Here is a 19655-nt window from a genome sequence, read left to right on the forward strand (position 1 = left end):
CACATAATGATTACCTCCAGTGTACAGGATGGTAAATAATTTAAGGTAATGTCAGCAATAAAGGTCAGAGATAGCAAGGAAAAGGAATCCAGAAAGAAGGCTTTTCATGTAGTTTTTGGGCACAAACTTAGCTCAGTCTCCAATTGCAAATTTTGAGGTCCCGCTGGTCTCTTGCAATATATTTTATGCATTGAATTTTATATATTAAACACTGCAAGTATGTGGACCTGTTGGAAAATATATTTGCTGATAATTTCTCAGCAGTGTAGTATCCGACATTATCTGAGTGGGAATCATTTTTTTTTATATTTGGAAATATATTGTTCTTGAATATATTGATAAAATATTTATTTCTATTTCCAAAGACATGACTTTTCTATAGAGCATGCAACCTGCGTTCAGTGCTCTTGGATCTAAGCTTAGCTGAAAAAAGCCAACAAGACCAGAGTCAGTATTCATAAAGCAGAGTCAGTATTCATAAAGGAAAGTCAGCATTCATAAAAGCATCAGAGTAATAAGGTTAGGAAATTGACAGGGGAATACAGATCCCCAATTAGCACTCGCACTCATAATTTATATTCATAATGTTTTATGAATACGGTGCCCAGGCTTTTGAAATCAAAATCAGAGAAATTTCTGATAAAACTGCTTCAAGAATACAGACGACTAATCTACGACCAGCTTGGTCTTTTAGTTCATAATGGAGAAGGTTACGATTTGGACAGAGGATGTGCTCTGGAACGAGTACTCCTAACTCCGAGAAGTTTTATGAATACCACGCGCCCGGGCTTTTGAAAACAGTGATGAGATTCTCGATCCACGAAACGAACGGAACGAACGAAACGAACGAATCGAATGAATCGAACGAATCGAACGAAAGGAGCACACGACACAAAGGAAGCGCTGACTGGCGAATGTTTTAATGGCTTTCATGCGCGTAGTGAGAGAGTTCAAGGTGCGGCGACGCGCCAAGGAAACGAACACTGAAACAGGAAACACCGACTGCACAGACCGTGGACTTCTCCGCGTGAACATCGTAGCTACAAACACAGTGGCTAAAACGCAACCCCAAACCCCCCCACACCCCCACCCAACACCCCCTCCCATTCCCAACCGCACAAGGCCTCAATCTTCAGTTAGCTTAGACACCAGGTCTTAAATTACACCCTGACCCAACCCCGATTCAAATACTATACACATTTATATATTACAGTGTGATCTAAATTTTACAGTCTATAAACATGTTTGTTCTTAAGAAGTACTGAATGAGTTAGGCTTCACGTCCACTGATTGTTATTTTGTTATTACTTTAGCTTTTTTTTTTACATGGCTGGCAAGAGGTCAGTTCAATGGTCAGTCATCATCGGTGACCGTCTGGGAGACCTGCCCCCCCCCCTCGCCCCCCCTACCGCTCACCCCCAAGTGGGCTACCCCAGGAGACCGCAGTCTAAAGTCACAACAAAGCCAAGTTCCATTCGGTCTGAGTTGTCATCTCAGTCACCAGTCTCAAGGGCCACTGGGAATTAATAATGGGGATTCAGGTTGGGTAGGGAAGGGGGGGTGGGATTTTTCCATCAGTCACCAGTTTTGTTTTTTTTGGCCCCTCCTAGATTTTGACTGAACGAATGAAAAAAAAACAGTATTTAAAAAAAAAAACAAAAAAAAAAACAACGCTTCAGTGTTTTAGACTTATGTGCGTATGTTCTCTCCTCCATTTGAGGATGAAGGCCTCTCTCTCCATCCTTCCCTCTTTCCTTCTGTCCATCTGCCCTTCCTCTCGGGGCAGTTCCCTGTTCTCTCTGGGGGCTCCACCATCTTCACCCAAAGCCTGCAGGGGGCGCTGCAGCCCCAGTATCAGAGGTGTGAGGAGGTGGAGAAGCACAGCTTCAGGGTGTAGGGGTTGGAACCATCTAGAAAAAACAAGGACACACTGTCATTGATGCGCAGCAGCCTGAGTGCTAATAGCGCCCCCTAGTGTGAAATCTTCAGCCTGCTAAACGTGAGGGAGTGAGTGTGAGAGTGAGTGAGTGAGTGAGAGAGTGAGCAGTGAGTGAGTGAGTGAATGAGTGAGTGAGTAAATGAGGGAGTTAGCGGGAGACAGAGTGAGTGAGTGAGAGAGTGAATGAGAGAGTGAGCAAGTGAGTGAGTTACAAGTCAAAACCATCGGGTGCTTTGAATCTTAAGATAACACTGCCAACTTATCACCCACAAAACAACAGAAAAAAAACCATGTGAAAGGACAACTGGTCCCCCACAGACAAACCTTACACACACTGCATAACCAAATCACAGCTCGGCTCCCCAACCCCCCCCGTCAACCACTGACAATCACACCCACTCAACTATTCCAGACGTGTCTTCAGACTCCACTTGAAACCACCCTTGAAGGCAGTATGTGCACAGACGCAGAATCTCTCAAAGACGACACCGGTATGTTCTTTGAATAAAACATTCCTCGAAACACGCAGTTGAAATCAAGCTGACGTTCGAAAATGGGAAGGAATGTTGATTCACAGGATATTACAAGCAGAAACTCGCTCAAGGATGATTTGTAAGCGTGTGGTCCTGTTGATCTCGAAATATAAATTCCTGGGAGTTTAATATCACTGGGCACGCGTAGATTAAATCAGACGTGTGCACCCTTGGGCTTGGTGTGGCTCCCATGGGTTCCCAAACTTCACAGGCCCCAGAGTTCTGGGGGGTTGGCCAGCCCCCACACAAAAGCATTTTCTGTGTCTTCGTCTCTTCTGTTTCTATGTCACTTGTGATCAGTAAAACAGTGAACAAAAAATCTTAATAAATGAACCAATTTTTTTCTGTCTAGGAGCTGTTTAAAACACAACAATCCATGGCAAAAAGTATGTGGACATCTGACACCCAACATCTCAGGCAAAATTATGGGCATTAATGTGGAGTTGGTCGAACCTTTGCTTCTATAACAACCTCCACTCTTCTGGAAAGGCTTTATACTAGAGTTTGGAGCATTGCAGCAGGGATTTGCTTCCATTCGGCCAGAAGAGTGGTTGAGCACTGATCGGGCGATTAGGCCTGGCTCACAGTTGGTTTTCCAACTGATCCCAAAGGTGTTGGACAGGGTTGAGGTCAGGGCTCTGTGCAGTCCAGTCAAGTTCTTCCACACCAATCTCGACAAAACCATTTCTATATGGACCGCGCAGTGTGCCCGGGGGCATTGTCATGCTGAAACAGGAAAGAGCCTTCCCCAACTGTTGGGGAAGTACAGAATTGTCTATAATGTGATTGTATGCTGCAGCATTACTATTTGCCTTTACTGGAACTAAGGGGCCTAGCCCAAACCATGAAAAACAGCCCCAGACCAAGACGTGTCCAGGTGCTTTGGATCATACAGTGTATCATTTACCTGCACAGGTGATTCCCACGTTCCAATGACACAACCCTGGCAGTGTAATTAAAAGCAGTCGCGTGCGGCATAAATGAGCTTAGCGACTGCAGAGAGGAAACAGATGTGGCAGGTTCGGGATGGGCCGAAGGACCTCTCCTCATTATCAAACGCTGTTTTCTCACAAGTCAGCGCGAGGACTACATTTCAGGGGATCAACACATGTCTTCACGTGTAACCACATTACTTTGATCTGATTTAGGTTTCATCGCTCTTGACGCTCTGTCGCGAGGCGTCGGTACGAATTACGGGCAGCAAAACGGTTTAACGGTGACACTGTACCCAGAAGCACTTTCATAAACGGCTTTGCAAGATGGAGCCACAGCTGTCTCCCATTCACTAACAAATGGCTGACTGCCCTTCCTGTGCTGTAGAGGATTAGAGAAGTCACTCTTCTTTACTAAACTTCTACCCCCGTTTCATAAACTTGTGTGAGTTTATGTTCTTATGCCCATCCACACACTGGAACAGTACCTTAACAGGTAACAGACTGTGAGGCCCATCCACACACTGGATCAGTGCCTTAACAGATACCAGACCAGGGGGCCCATCCACACACTGGAACAGTGCCTTAACAGGTACCAGACTGTGGGGCCATCCACAAACTGGAACAGTGCCTTAACAGATACCAGACCAGGGGGCCCATCCACACACTGGAACAGTGCCTTAACAGGTACCAGACTGTGGGGCCCATCCACACACTGGAACAGTGCCTTAACAGGTACCAGACTGTGGGGCCCATCCACACACTGGAACAGTGCCTTAACAGATACCAGACCAGGGGGCCCATCCACACACTGGAACATTGCCTTAAAAGATACCAGACTGTGTAGAGTCTATAGCAGAGATCTCAAACTGCAGTCCTGAAGGGTTGTAGAGCAGAGGGAAGAGCAGAAGTTGGCAAGGAGGGCCATATCTGTTCCTGGTTTCCATTCCAACTTCTGGCATTAATTAATAAATTAGCCCAAACATTTGTGCCATCTGATATTTTAGCTAAAAGTACAACTATGACAGCTCCAGATTGTTCTTCTGGCCCATATGAAACGTTTTACTGTGATCTACAAGTGAACCACTGTTGGTGTATACAGCCAATTAGCTCATTTGGCCAGGGTAATTGGTGGAAACAAAAACCTGCGTGCACACACCGGCCCTCCAGGACCGCAATTAGGCCCCCCTGGTGTAGGAGGAGGCCCAGGTAACGAGAGCGTTTTAGGCCAAACAAGAGCTGAAAGCCGCTCGGCTTTTTCCACACCACGCACCGATCATCCTACAGACAAAACAAACAGACAGGGAGCTTTCACAATAAAAAAAGAAAAAGAAAATGAATGGCAGCCGAAGGAAGAAAGAGTGAAAAGGCAAAGGAAAAGAGCTCAGTGTCTGCTCGCATCCACCGGCTAAGCCTTCAGGTTTGAACTTCCTGCCTTTTCTCTCCAAAGAGTCTGCTCTTAATGTGAAGATCCAGCGAGCGCTGTGTAAGTGTTTAATATTCGCCAGGTAAGACTACCGGAGAAAACAGCCTAATACTGAACGCAAGGTAAGGAGTGGAGGACGGGTCTTAAACTCCAGCCACAGGAGAGCCACAGCATGTGCAGATTTCTGTGGATTTCTTCTATTCGGCAGCGAATTAATCACCTTGGAAACAAGGTTGGCGGATTCGTTAGCCACTCAATCTCTTAAGTTCTGCATTGAGGAGCTGAAACATGCTAGGAACTCCCCATTGGCTCGGTGTGCGCTATTTCATAATGATAACAATAATCACAGATTGCACTTATACAGCTCTTCACATCCCTGAAGGTAATGCATAGTAGCCATTCTGTGTCAAAATGCTGTCCGCACATCTAATGGAACACCAGTTACCTGTGGCACAGTGGGGCCTGAAGCACTAAAATCACACCGAAATGTGGAGTTTGTTTTCTCCCTTCCCAAGTGCTCCTCAGGGCTGCACTGCACCCTGGGATTTGTGGTTTCTTTTTATTTCTTCCCCATGAGGACACAGACCCCCTCCTGTACACCACAGTGCAGGGAAGAGACTCCATCTACACAAACGCTCTTCTTCACATGTAGTAATTACTCTGTCGAAAACGCACTACACATGAAAACGTTACCAGTTCAGCAGACTCAACGACTCTCTGTTGTTGAATTGAGTTTTTAGTTGAGTATTTAAACTTTAAATATTAAATATGGAGTCTATACTTAGAGAATAAGCTATATAGTACAGCACGATCACATTTACTCTGTCCACGTCATCAATATATTCCTTAGATATTATTTCATAATGTAATACTGCATCCATTTATATTTCATTTAAAAATTCTACAAGTTATTTAGTACATGTGGTATTCTAGAAGATTCCTGAATCCTTACACCTGCTCTCCAAGCATCTGTTTTACAGCAAATGAGCAGTGTTTTAAGAGGGGTTTAACAGAGACCACACGGACTCTATTAAAGGGTTTACAGCCTACGATGATTACGGAGTTCAGTATGCTTCTGTTTTTGAGCAGACAGGGTCCCTCTCCCCCTCTCCGTCACAGAACGGCTGACCTCATCCACTTACTCATTTATTAGCATATATTTTTAAACCAGCATCTGTTGAGACCACGCAGTATTAAGTACACTGCACTGCGATTCCCCTCCAATACTGTTTGGCTTTAAAATGTTAAATGTGCGAGGTCTCAACAGTGCGATATGTTACATGTTTCCTGTCCCTGGTTTTAAATCCATGGCACATTTGCAGAAAGGCGGTGGAAATGTTTGGTGTTCGGTGTCAGAGTGGCGCGGCAGGTTTTTTCGTGGAGGGAAGCGAGCGTCGCTCAGAAATCGGCGGGAGATGGAAAGGGACGGGACGCTCACTTGGTATTCTGATCTGGAAATGGTTCAGCACGGTCAGGACCTCCACGGCGTGCGTCTTGCTGTCGAACTCCAGCAGCCCGGAGATGGTTTTTGAGCAGGCTGCGGGGGGGGTGGGGGGGGGGGGGGGGGGGGTCACACGTTAAAAACGGCGAGACTCTGTCATGAAAGCGCGTGCGGCTGTGTGTGTGTGAAACCGGCGGGGGAGATGTCACATGACCCCCTGCCCTCCACAGCTGAGCTCCTCCTGCTAAAGTCTCTGCTTTTTAAATATTTCCACTGTTGTGGAAATGTAAGGCTCCTGTGGGTGTGTGTATATATATATATGTTTTAGGTTAGTCAGAGGACTCTTAGGAGAAATATAACATTAATTATAACAGTACAAAACAAACATAATAGCTTTGGTAAATTCAGTCACCACTACAACATTGAATCTTCCCCCATTGGCTGTTCACCCACTCTTGTGCTTTTTAAGTGACAGCCATTAAAATCTGAACTAAATGGATTTTAAATTGAGAACTTACAGCTGTGTAGCTTAAGGTTGGCGATAAATGTATTTTTCAATGTTGCCAGTATTTTTTTTTTTTTTAAAGAGCACTTACGTTTTGCGTCAAACACTTTGAACTTGATGAAACCGGGTACATCGTGCTCTGTACATAACTGTAAAAAATAAAACAAGGAAGAAGGGGAGCAAAAGGTCAGTCCACTAGATGGCGATGTTCAGCCTGAATCCACCACTCAATTAGGCTGCAAAAAGACGACTTCTCCCTATTTTACTGCTTCTGATCCGACTGTGAATTTGCAACTGATTATCACTGGTAAAGCAGTGTTATGACACATCCATGTGGAACCGTTAGATCAAAGTAGGGAAACAGACACTGCAGATTAGGCAAATTACAAAAAAATGGCCACTGTCACAGAACCGCATTGTTCTGTTCCTTTTTAAGAATAGATACTGTCCTTCTTAATTACTGTGAATTTTACTAATCGGTAATTTTATATACAGCTTTATTTCTAAAAACATTACAATTGGCATAACATTCCTATTTTCTCTCCTTTTGATTTTAATGTTTTGGTTGCCCTGTGTAAAACATAGATTGATGTTTATATATTATATATATTATGATTATTTGTTGGTTGTGTACTCCTGCCTTAAGTACGGGAGGCTCTGGCTGTTGACAAAATGGTGGCCATTTTTTGTAATTTGCCTAATCTGCAGTGTCTGTTTTCCTGCTTTGATCTAACGGTTTCTGGGGCTGTATTACAGCACAAAAGACCCATTGCCATAGTGACCCCCCCTCCCCCCGCCCAAATACGCCTCACGTACCCTCTGCAGCTCCTCCTCGGTGACGCAGGGCGGGACGTTGTAGAAGTGCAGCACGCAGGACGGCGGCTGGATGATGTTTTTGGAGGCCTGCCCCGCGCTGGTGAAGCGGTTGTTTCGGGTCATGGCGAAGTCCTTGTAGCTGCTGGTGCCGTCCTCCAGCTCGAACACCTGACTGGGGATGACGGCGTGTTGCTTGGATACGCTGTGGGGGGTTGTGGGGGGGGGGGGGGGAAGGGAGAGAGGAGCCAGCTGAAGGACGGGAGGAAGACAGGAGCTCCTCTTCCTCGCTGTGCTACACTGCACTACCAAACCACCTCCTTGCGCTACATTATGCTGGAGCTATTCATCAGATGCTCTAACGCAGACTTACACAGCTCACGTTGTTTATATGCAGTCCATTTATACGGCTGGATGTTTTTACTGACGCAGCTCAGGTTAAGTACTTTGCTTAAGTGTACAGCAGCAGTGCCCCCTCCGGGGAGCTGAATCCATAACCTTGGAGCTCTAAGCCCAGTTTCCCCAGCCATTAAGGATACTGCCGTCCCACTGTATTTAAAATCCTTTAAGACACCGGGAAAGTTATTCACGGAGTTACATCCTGCGAAGTACTTTTGGTATCGCCATTCTAATATCATGCACACGTAAAGGGCAAGTCAAAATTCCTGCAGATTTTTCTGAATATTTTCATATTATTCTATACTTTTGGTTGGTAACATATTTTTGTTGAAAATTCTCCAGGACTTGCAGGAGTGCCTTTACTCAAGCGCTGCACAAGGGCCGATCTATTTTAGGATTTTGTGCCAACTTCTGCTCTTAATGGTTTAATTAGCTCAACCACACCTTGTTCTGACATTGTATAAGTACCAGCTACAGCCACAAACTGCAGTTGTAACCTTGTGATTTTACTGTGCTCACGTACAGGAGCGAACCAGATTGGTTTATAGAGCTGTCAGAAAACTAAGGTCATCGGTTGGAACAAAAACCAGCATGCAGACCCGTCTCCCAGGACCGGAGTTGTGCACCACTGCGTTATTCTCGGTTTGATCAGCAGGTAAAGAGTTGAGTATTCCGCACGCGTGTTTGTGCCGTGTCTGCTAGCAGCAGGACAGCAGCGGGTCCGGAACGTTACCGCAGCCCTGTGTTTGGACGCGGCTATTCTCCCGAAAGACTTCGGTAAATACAACTCATTGGTTAGGCAGCTGCGCTGCGATTTCCACACCGGAGGTTCCTACAAGGACATCACGCCTGGAGGGCCTGTTCTACCGCGCACCTACGCGAACCCTCCCACTCCAAGGTCCGTGAAACACACGCCCCCCGATCGATATGCCCCCCGAGGATGACTGCGGGGCCGATCAGAAGGATGGACGCGTCTAATAAAACTACGTTCGAACTTGTGTGTGTGGCGGGTGGTAATTCCAAACTGAACCACGTCTGCATCCTATTATAAACACGCAAACCGAATAAAGTATATCTCCAGAGCACCTCGGACAGTTTTTTTAAAAACGAGCCTGCTTCCGAATGTGCCTTCAACGACGGTCACCATGGAGATAAATAAGCGATGTTTTTCCACTGTTAACGGGAGAAAGGTGGTGCCCTGAGGATAGAGAGATCGCAGAGCATCTTAAAGGGAAAAAAAACACCTGTACTTGGATCTCCTGGGGGGACGGGGGCGATGTTGAGGAGGAAGAAATCACGTTCTTCAGAAAACAAGAAGAGAAAAACTCCCACCGGGCATTTTTTCCGAAGGATTCACTTGATTACGGTGCTCGCGGAGAATTGAAAGTGTTTGACCTCTGCTTTATTACTCGCTCCGGCGATGGGCGCTGTGTGCTCTGGGTTTAGACGTGGCTCTCGCGTGCTGCCGGTTTTTACAAACAGACCCGCCGCGTTTCTGCCGCCGCGGGCGTCACTCGCGGTACAGCGGTCACACAGAAGCGCGGCTTAGCGAGGAGACAGCGCGCGCGCTTTTATTATCTAATCAATATCCCGTTAGACACTGACATACTGAAGCAATACGCTCACCGGCCGTGCTCGCGTTCGCTCCAATATTCCACTGTCACATGGAATATTTGCGCAGTCTGTAATCAGATTGTGCCGAGTACAACTGAGTACAAACTTGTGCATATGGGCAGCGTTCTGATTGCCTTCGCTTCAAGTCAGAACAAGGGAAAAATTTTCAATTAATCTTTCGGTTAATAAGCATTAGCCATGTAAACAAAACACTCCAGAGGTTTGTTTCATCAAGTGCAGTTAAATTACACTAAATTAAACTGAAATTGAAAACATTTTAATAATATATTTTTTTAGAAGTTCTTCTGAAGGGAGCAGGAATGCCTGAGAACACTTGAATTCCTAGTTTGCATTTTCGAAGAGTGTGTGTGTGTGTGTGTGCGGGTGGGAGATCAACAGAATATAGTACTTGGCTGATACTAGTATTAATAATTGATCCCCTTCCTTCCTGCAGATAGAACAGGTTAACTACAAGCCAAAAGTATGTGTGCTTAATAAATGTGTGATGCATTTTCACAGTTCTGAAGTATTGCCATTGTTATGTCACATTTTGTGCCTGCAATGCAGTTACTGTAGTTTCATTAATTTTTTTTTCTAGTCAGGAAATAAGGAGTGTTCTAATATGATAGAACACACACACACAAAAAAAAAACAGTTAACCCTTTAAAGGCACTCCCTGGCGCTGGGACACATCTGATACAGTGCTGAAGTGTTCTAAAGTGGGAAGGGTCAAACTCAATCCAGTGCCCTTGTCCTCGGGGCTCCGGCTCGGAGAACCAATCCCGCCATCCGATACGCCGCCGTATGAATAATATATGAGCCACCCGACCACCGTACAGCCGGGATTTAATTTGAAAATATAACGCAGTGATAAAAATGAGCCGAATTAAAAAAAAAAAAATGTTCTCACCGCACCTGACATATATCATCCTCTGCGGCTGCGCAAATATTTTCGTATTTATTTTATTTTATTTTATTTTTTTTTTTCTTCTGGGCCGGGGAGGGGCGATGGGTGGGGGTTTGTTGGTCCGCAAAGGGTGAGGATCGACGTCCCAAATATTGATTTTGGCCGCTAAGGCCCGGAACATGGCCCAGGTATACGGGAATCTCCACAGTGGACATAAATCATGTGAATCACATAACACAAGGAGGGCAATAGCGGCTAATGACTGCGGCGCAGTGTGGGCCTCTGAGCTGAGGCCCGTACGAGCCCGCCGGGGCCCATACGCATGCACAACAGAGTTAAGAGTGCCATCAGCATCCATTTTGCACTAAACATTCTGCTGCGCGCAGGGGGCTAACATTGTGAGAGTCTGCCTGCTTTCCCAGCGAGCAAAGGCCGGAATCTAGACATCTAGAGGAACGGAAATCTAGTTTGAGAAACGTTTTTTGATATAAATGGACTCGGTTCAGCTCAAAACAGCTCAGGTTTTACCCAGATATAGCCCGGCTAAATCCCAGTCGGCTAGTAAACTTTCACTTTTCAACCGAATGCAGCCAGGTTACCACCTGAACACCCGGACGGTGTTTTACCAAGTTATCACCACAAAAACGCTCAGTGGGTTATGGCTCTGGTTTAGCACAGGTTGGCTGCGTTAGTGTGAGGTTTGGCACAGTTTTTCCGTTTCAGGTTTGGCACAGGTAGTGTGAGGTTTAGCACAGTGCTGGGCGGTTCCTGCTCACCAGACGTTAAGCCTCTTGGTGAACACCTTGATGCTGTTCAGGTGCGTAATGGCTCTGTCCACAGCGTACTCATCTCCCATCTCCACCAGGGCGGTGCCCGGCACGCTCTTCATGAACTTCACCTGCGGTCCAATGGAAATTCAGGCGTTATCGCCATGACAACATCATCACCGCCATGACAACATCATCACTGGTCCCATACAGCACAGTTCTTTTTATAAATGGCCAAACATTCACCCACCATGTTTAAAAGGATGCGTGAACAACGTGCTATACATTTATGATGAACAATGCAGCCTTTTTTTTAACATACATGCAGATATTATTTATTCTCATTTTTGGACATGGCTTAAAATGTTGATTTGATGCAGGTGAACCCGGCACTTCCTTTGGAAAACGACAGACTGAGCAGTATCGCCATGACAACGAGACCATTACGTAGTCCCATGCAGAGCGTTTCAAAACCAATTTCCCAATTGTACCCCTCACCACCCGAACCCCCCCCCACCAACCCCCACCATGTTCCAAGGCCATCAAATCTCCTGACCTTCTCGATGTTGCCGTAGAGACAGAAGAGGTTGAAGATGCGGGTGCAGTTCATCTTGGCGGGATGGAGGCCGCTCACCATGGCGACGGAGCTGGAGGCGTGTCCCATGTAAGAGGAGGTTTGGGGCAGGGGGTAGGCCACCACGTCAGGGATGTCGTGGGACGTCCTCTTATACCTGTTATTGCTGGGAAGTGGCAGCAGGGGGCAGTGTGGCCCTGGAGAGGAAGGAGAGGCCACAGGGACGAGTGTTGAGAGAAGGGGGGGCTTCTTAGCGCAGTGGGCCCCTCGCCCCCCCCGTTCCCTCTCCCCCTCCCTCCCTCCCTCCCTCCCCCCAAAAAGAAAGGAATAAAAAAAAAAGAAACAAAATTACACGCCATTTTCTGCACCGATGCACTCAGGTTCCTAATTACCCCCGATGCTCAGTCACGCTACGCTGGGCTGTTGTGTTTCACAGTCTCTTTTCCTCCGCCGCCATCTCTTCAGTCACGCCTCCCTCCCTCCCTCCCTCTCTCTCTCCATCTCTCCGCCTCTCTCTCTCCATCTCTCCTCCTCCCATTCTTTTTCTCCATCTCTCTCCCTCTTTTCATTCTCACCTCCCTCCGTCTCTCTTCCCCCAATCCCTCGCTCTCTCTCTGCCCCCTCTCCATCTCTCTCTCTCTCTCCCCAATCCCTCCCTCTCTCCCCCCCCCCCCTGCATCCCTCCCTCACTCTGGCTCTCCATCCCACTCTCATTCTTGTCTCATTTCTCTCTCCATCTCTCCTGCTGTTTTTCTCCTTCGTCTGCTCCTCCTCTCTCGGGGGAGCTGCTGACAGGGTGTAATTAAGGTGCCAGAGTCCCCTCGTTTCTATGGGCAGAGCCCTGGGGGGGGCTGGGCCCTGGGGGGGGGGGGGGCAGGGGGTGCCGACGGGCGTCTCACCGTAGCCGTTGTCGCTGAAAGAGGAAGGGTGCGCTCCCAGGATGGCCTGCCGCTGCCTCCCTTTCCCCCGCTCTGAAAAACACACATTTAACACAATAAAGGACAAGGCCAGGAACGACACACACACCTACTCACACAAACACACACCTACTCACACACACACCAACTCATATACACACACACACACACTCACTCACACACACACTCACACCTACTCACACACACACACACACACACACACACCTACTCACATACACACACACCTACTCATGTACACACACACCAACTCACACACACCTACTCAAATACACACACACCAACTCATATACACACACACTCACACACACACCTACTCACACACACACACACCTACTCACATACACACACACCAACTCATATACACACACACTCACACACACACACACACACACACACACCTACTCATGTATACACACCAACTCACACACACCTACTCAAATACACACACACACATACCTACTCACACACACACACACACTCACCCCACAAATTCACATGCCCATGCACACAAACACACATTAACACCCCACACACACACATACCCATGCACAAACACACACACACACACACACACACACACATATGGACAGGGAATCAATGAGGGTTGTGGCTAACAGGTGCAAACCGGTGAACAAAGGCAAGAAAAAAAAAAAAAAAACAGACTCCTTTTTCTGACATTTTACACTCTTCCAATTTCACAAACGAGTGACTACGCACAGATTCGGCTGGGTGGCTATCTGCTTTATGCAGCGGAATGGGAGAATAGAGGGAGGGAGGGAGAGAGGGAGGAGAGGAGAGGAGAGGGGGATGAAAGGCTTTTTAAAGGTCACAATTACAGTTCAGTGGTATGGAGGGGAGGGGGGGGGCCAGTGACCCAGAGCAGAAGACAAATTATTGACACGTTAAAAAAAGCACATTAGGTGCCACTGAAATTTAATCCTCTTAAGGTACAAGCTGGCAACAGGACAGACCTGGGAATAAATAAATAAATAAATGTGTGCGTGTGTGTGTGTGTGTGTGTGAGAATATACAGTATATATAAATATGTCAGTATATAAATATATAATATACAGCCCATCTTGGTGGCCAGCATTTTCAGAAGAAAAAACTATCTGTCCTGTTTCATGGAGCATATCAAAGAACCGTGTCTGTAAATTTCAGCAACCTTTAGCCCAGGGGAACAAGGAGACCAGAGTGAAACTTTCACAGAGCAAACAACGAGACAGTCTGAAGAGGAAAAGAAACCGCACAGGTTTTAAAAGAGGGGAACGCCTCACAAGGGCCGCACTGACCACTTTCCACTGAGCAAACGGGATCTGTTCACACACTGACCACGGTGCGGGCGTCTTTAAAAGGGAGATTTTACCCATTTATAACGAGCGCTTTTGTGGAGCCGAACCCCCGGTTCTGTTTGCACAGTGTGAAAGTGAGCAACAGATGCTCCTGCTGATCTCTGCCATTGCTGGTCCCCCTGGGTGTCAGGCTCCTAATTCACTCCCATTCATTTTCAGGACCTTAGAAAAATTGAGTTTTTCAAGCACAGATGAACTACGGAGGACACTAGATCAATGCAATATTTTCTTCTTAATCTGTTTTTTTTTTTTTGAGCTGATAAGCTGTATTCATGTTTAGGTTAAAATAGTTCTCTAAATAAAGGAAGTGTTTTCAGAGTTTCCGGCTACTACGTAGAAATACAGCGAGTTGTAGTTTGATTCATTATAATACACGCGTCTATGTGAATCTTATCGTGCACAAGGATACATACCCTTAAATAACAGAACTTTTGGCCAGATCTTAATTTTCTTTTATAAGGAAATAAAACATTGACAATCCATCGGATATCAAGACAAACAGATAACCTTTGACCTTAGCACTCTCTTTTATGGATCTATTATCCTCCATAGTTAGTCTGTGCTTTAAAACTATTAATTTTGTTCAGTGAAATTGGAAATTGAGAGCCTGACAAACAGGAGGAATGGTGATGCTGTTAACGGTCAACAGGAGCATCTGATGTTGCTAGTATTCACGCTACGCAAATACAATGGGGTAAGCTCCACAAAATGACTTGCGTTATGAAAGGGTGAAATATCCCCATAATACTAAGTAATGTGTGTAATCGTGTGCTATTTTCATTTTTGCATGTACGTTCATTTCTTGAACATCAGATTTCAGCATTTCTGAAATGAATGAAAAAAATAACACATGCTTAAATTCTTAAATCTTAATCTTAATCTAACAAACCACAACTACGTCACAAAGTTCTACAAAAAAAGACACATTGGTTCAGATTGAAGAAGAGACACATAGCATTACATTCGGAAGGTACATTACATTTCATTGACTCGGTACAACATTACAACATTTTTGGGAGAAGAAACGGTACCTTGCGTTACATCACATAGCGTCATGTGGCCTTCCTTACACTGCCATAGGGGAAGGGGGGAAGCTTTTTCAGCACAAAGACATCAAAGCACCAACCTGTGTTACATCACGTTACAGTCAGTACAGCAGGAGGAGAGACACCCTGGAGGCTCAGGACTGAGTACGGAGAGCACCCCGCCGGCTGCTTCCGCCCGCCGCGCGACACGGGCGGGAACTCGCGCTGCTCGCGGCTCGGCTAGCCCGCTAGCAGGCCCAGCGAGGGGCCGTAAAAGCGAGAGCCTGGCGGCGGGTTACCGTGACAACACAGCTGTAGCCAGGGGCGATTTCGCCCGTCGGGTTGACCGTTAAAACGTGTTCGTCTCGGGCGAGCGAGCGGGCAGGGGTTCGATTTCCACCCTGGGCGAGCGCCTGTCACTCGTTGCGCTCGCGCCAAGCTAACGCTAATCGCTACGACCGGAGCGGCGGAACCTCGGGAAGAGAGGGCCGCGAGGCATCGTCGGGCTCGTGGCGCTAGCGTAAAACATTTGTACGGCCGAGGGGCGGGTGGACGGGCGGGGCGATGTCGCAGTGAGAGAGGATGTGAGTAGCGGAACAAGGGTGTGACTTTACCACGCCGATGAGAACTGGCATCCCCCTTAAAGACGGTTTCTCAGTTCCCTCTCTGCCTCAGCTGATGTGTGCCAAGCATTTTTGCCACAAAATGGCTGCCGTACATCGCCAGGAGAGGGCTACACATTGGTGGGGGCTGAAATGAGTCACCGCCCCCCCCCCCTCACTGTAAAGCGCTTTGAGATCACGAGACAGAAGGCGCTATATGTGTGTGTACAGTACGCGGGGTAGGCCGGCTGTAGGTTCAGAGCCACGGAGCTCCACTATAACAGCAGACACGATTAACCCGCCAAGCTGAACACCACGGTCTCCAGACAGGGGGACTAATCGCACTCCGAATACTTCTCCGGTCCCGACTGTCACTGTCTGGCAGATTTTCACGCGCTAACTCGCCTCTCTAAGCAAATGCAATCCTTCATTAGTCTCATATCTCTTCTTCTCATTATTATTATTATTATTATTGAGCAGCAGGCTTGTTTTGGATAGATCCACAATCATCTGGAATCATCCGGGGCAATGATCTAACACCTGCCCGTTCTCATAGAAAAAGATCCCCCCCACCCCCCCCCCCCGGCAGAAAGCGCTTTGTCTCTCGACTCACGGCGGAAGCTCTTCCTCTCCCACTGTGAGACGAACTTCAGCGCCGCTCCGCGGAAGATTCCGGAAGACTCCCCGCCTCTCCCATTACAGAGAAACAAACAGAAAAATGCTGATTTCATACAAAGTCTCTGGGGGATGCCAGCATTTGGCTTTATCATTAATTTTTTTCTCCTGCTACACTGCACTTGTGTGACAGAGTGATATAATGCTTGGGGCTCTGGGCTTGAATCCCAGAGGTTCCTGTGGTACCACTGAGTGAGGAACTTAACCTGAATTACTTCAGTATACACACAGCTGTGTAAATGCGCACTACGAAAAGGTGTGTTACTTGGAATGGTGACTGCAAAAGGGGTGTGTGTGTGTATGTGCATGCGTGTGGGTGTGTATGTGTATGCGTGTGTGTTTGTGCGTGTGTGTGTGCATGTGTGTTTTTCTGTGCGTGTGTGTTTGTGTACGTGCGTGCGTGTTTGTGTGTGGGTGTGGGTTTGTGTGTGTGTATGTGCGTGTGTGGGCCCCTTTAGGGTTATCTGGGGGGCAGTTTGGCCTGCTGTGGCTTATCGGTTGTCTCTTTGTGAAACAGTATAATTTAATGTGCATCCAAAATAACCCCATGCCCGGGTCAGCATCTGGATAGTGCACTGTGAACGTGAGAAACAGTAGCGATGCTTATTTTAAGAAAGGCGCCTATGCTGTTCTCTCTACAGTCACGTGCATATTTTCAGATGAGCAGGAAGTGGGAAAACGTTAATCTGCGTAATTCTTTAACCCCCACCCACCTGGGTCGTGAGCGAGGTAAACGAGCCGGGCTGTGCGATGGAACAGAGGGGTGCGTTCTCCCCCTCCTCCCTGAAACTCGAGGCAAAAGAAAAGCCCCCAGATGACGGAGGGGGAGAACAAATCAGACGAGGTAAATAACGCCACCGCGGGGGGGCAAACTCGTTTTCCGAGGGGCAATTTTCCCATCTCGCAGCCCGGAAACGTTCTAACGAGCTTTCGCCGAAATATCGAATGATCCTGTCTTTTGAAAGGGCCCCTGCTGACGCCCCCACCGCACGCCCCCCCCCCCACCCCACATCAGACCGGCGTGGTGACTTTACTCAGTCCTATGAGCCTCCATTAACATTTGTTTCAGCATCAACAGTCAACATTATTTCTTTTTTTTTTCCCAGTTACAGCAAAAAAAAAACATACAAACTGAACAAACATTCCACAGCTTCACAGCTGAATCATTTAAACGACAAGCAGTTGAGTGATCGTCAAAGTCCGAGTCAACGGTCCAAGTCAAAGTCAAGGTCAAGGTCAAGGTCAAGGTCAAGGTCAACGGCCGAGGTCAGCCTCAGATCCGACCCTTATCGATTCTGGAAGTTTCCTTGGCTGCTTGTGACAGCATTGGTTTTTGGCATCATCACCTGTCACTCATTAGTGTTTTATAAGACCTGTGTTTTACAATTCCAAGGCTGGGGGATGCTTCCGACTGTCTAAAAAGGCACATTTACGTAACATGGACCAAGTACAGACCAAGAGTGTAATTTATGAGGGGTTATAATCGCCTCCACCCCCAATTTTACAAAACAGGCCAAACAACCCCCTCCAGTAATGAAAAAAATTAAGTGTAATAAAGTTGGGGACATCATGTTGTGACTGGAATATACTGATCAGTATTCTGAAGGATTTTCCCCTAAGAATTCACTAGAAGTGATAATTTCACAGCTGTTCTTTTAAATAAGTGGGATGGGGGGGGGGTCGGGGGGGGCAGGGGGGACTGCCTCTGAATCCCCCCTGCAGGGTTGCAGTTCTCAGGGTCTAAGCATCCCAACCCCCTCCCCGCCCGCAACATTCAAACTAAGTCTACGCACTTGGACCGGATCGTGGATGAAAACATCTCTTTTTTTCCCCAGTAGGGTAAAATGAGCCGCTTTAATTATGAACGCCCTCAGCAGATCGACTGCGCGGATCCGGACGAACAGCCATTATGAGCTCGAGTCTGACGGCGTGTTCTCCGCCGGTTAGCGCCAAAGCGCTATTGGAAACGGAAGAAAGGATCACAGCGAGGGAGTCGGGGGTGGGGGGGAGGGGGCACCCTGTGATTAAATTCGAGGCCTTTTGTAAAGCGGGTTCCATTCCGGTACCTGCTGGTCTCCCGGAGAATGAAGTGGGCTCGGTACCGGATGAAAAGCCCCTTTCAGCGCCCGGCTGGACCGGCTCCAGAATCGACAGATCGGATCTGCGGCCGCCAGGGGCCCGAGCTGACAGGGTTCGGGTCCCGCAAACACAACACCAGGCGACATTATTTCTTAAACAGAAGATGGCAGCGCTGATAGGGGCCCAGCAGCTGTGTCAAATGAAAGTCTGGCGAAATCGACCGGCCCCTCGGGAAGGGGGGGTGGGGCTGGGGACGGGGGGCAGGGGGGGGGGGGAGGGGGGGGTGGGCACTGGCCTGAGGAAAATGCTGCACAGTCCTTGGGCAAGGGAGGAAAAGGGAAAGGCAGGGATTCTGGGGATTGTCTGAGGCAGTCTTTTTTTTTTCCGGGGGGGGGGAGGGGGATGGTTTTTATTTGGAAGGCATGAAGCATGCGGTAAGGGTGAGTGTCAAGTCTGGAAGTCTGGTCCCTCTGAACATTTCATATTTTTGAGGGGGTGGGGGGGGGGCAGGGAAGGGGGGGGGGCAAGTTGCGATGGTAGGTCAGCCTGACGTCCGTCTGTCTGTCTCTCTCTCTCTCTCTGTTCCCCCGTCAAAGAGGGGGGCGGTGCAGGCGTACGGATCTGAGAGTGCGTTGATTGGAGAAGGACGCTCGCTCGCTCTCTCGCTGTGCCGGTGATGTTGGTGGTGATGGTGCAGCTGGCTTGACTGCAGGTCTGTGGTTCCGCCTCCACTCCGGTCCTTTAGGGGGCGCTAGAGAGTCACAGTGATGGCTCGGCTGCTCTCAGCACGCGTGCAATGCGGGAGGAGGGGGGAGGGGGAGAGCCGGTTTGGGATCAAGGGGGTTTGAGGGTGGTGGGGGCGGGGAGGGTAGGACGGTGGAAGGGAACGCCAGCAACGATGTGCATCTCTGGTGTTTTTAAAAATGTATTTATTTCTAACTTTTCAATTACCAGCAATCCGCAGGCTGCAGTTCTACCACGAGCCGAATTGTTCTCCCTTTTTTCGTTTTGTTTCTTTTTTCCCTTTTAAAGCAGAACTCAATGCGGAGGTGACTGTGTGCATGTAATTGCCTCAATTTTCCTCTGACGCAGGCAAACCCTGGAACAAACAATCACACTCAATCAGGAGCCGGA

The 19655-nt window shown here is 47.8% G+C and overlaps 1 protein-coding gene across 1 annotated transcript in view; it reads right to left on the bottom strand.

Moving 5' to 3' along the window:
- Positions 1–897: 897 nt before the first annotated feature.
- LOC135244962 (heterogeneous nuclear ribonucleoprotein L-like) overlaps positions 898–19655 on the bottom strand; it is a 53388-nt gene continuing 34630 nt past the window's right edge. The window contains exons 7-13 of the mRNA XM_064317673.1: positions 12750–12821; positions 11833–12047; positions 11286–11407; positions 7593–7794; positions 6868–6925; positions 6269–6367; positions 898–1910 (exon numbers count right to left, since the gene is read on the bottom strand). Of these exons, the coding sequence (XP_064173743.1) occupies positions 1855–1910; positions 6269–6367; positions 6868–6925; positions 7593–7794; positions 11286–11407; positions 11833–12047; positions 12750–12821 (824 nt within the window). The 3' untranslated portion in view covers positions 898–1854. The remainder of the gene's footprint in view (positions 1911–6268; positions 6368–6867; positions 6926–7592; positions 7795–11285; positions 11408–11832; positions 12048–12749; positions 12822–19655) is intronic.

This window comes from Anguilla rostrata, chromosome 2 (assembly GCF_018555375.3).
Source record: "Anguilla rostrata isolate EN2019 chromosome 2, ASM1855537v3, whole genome shotgun sequence".
NCBI lineage: Eukaryota > Metazoa > Chordata > Actinopteri > Anguilliformes > Anguillidae > Anguilla > Anguilla rostrata.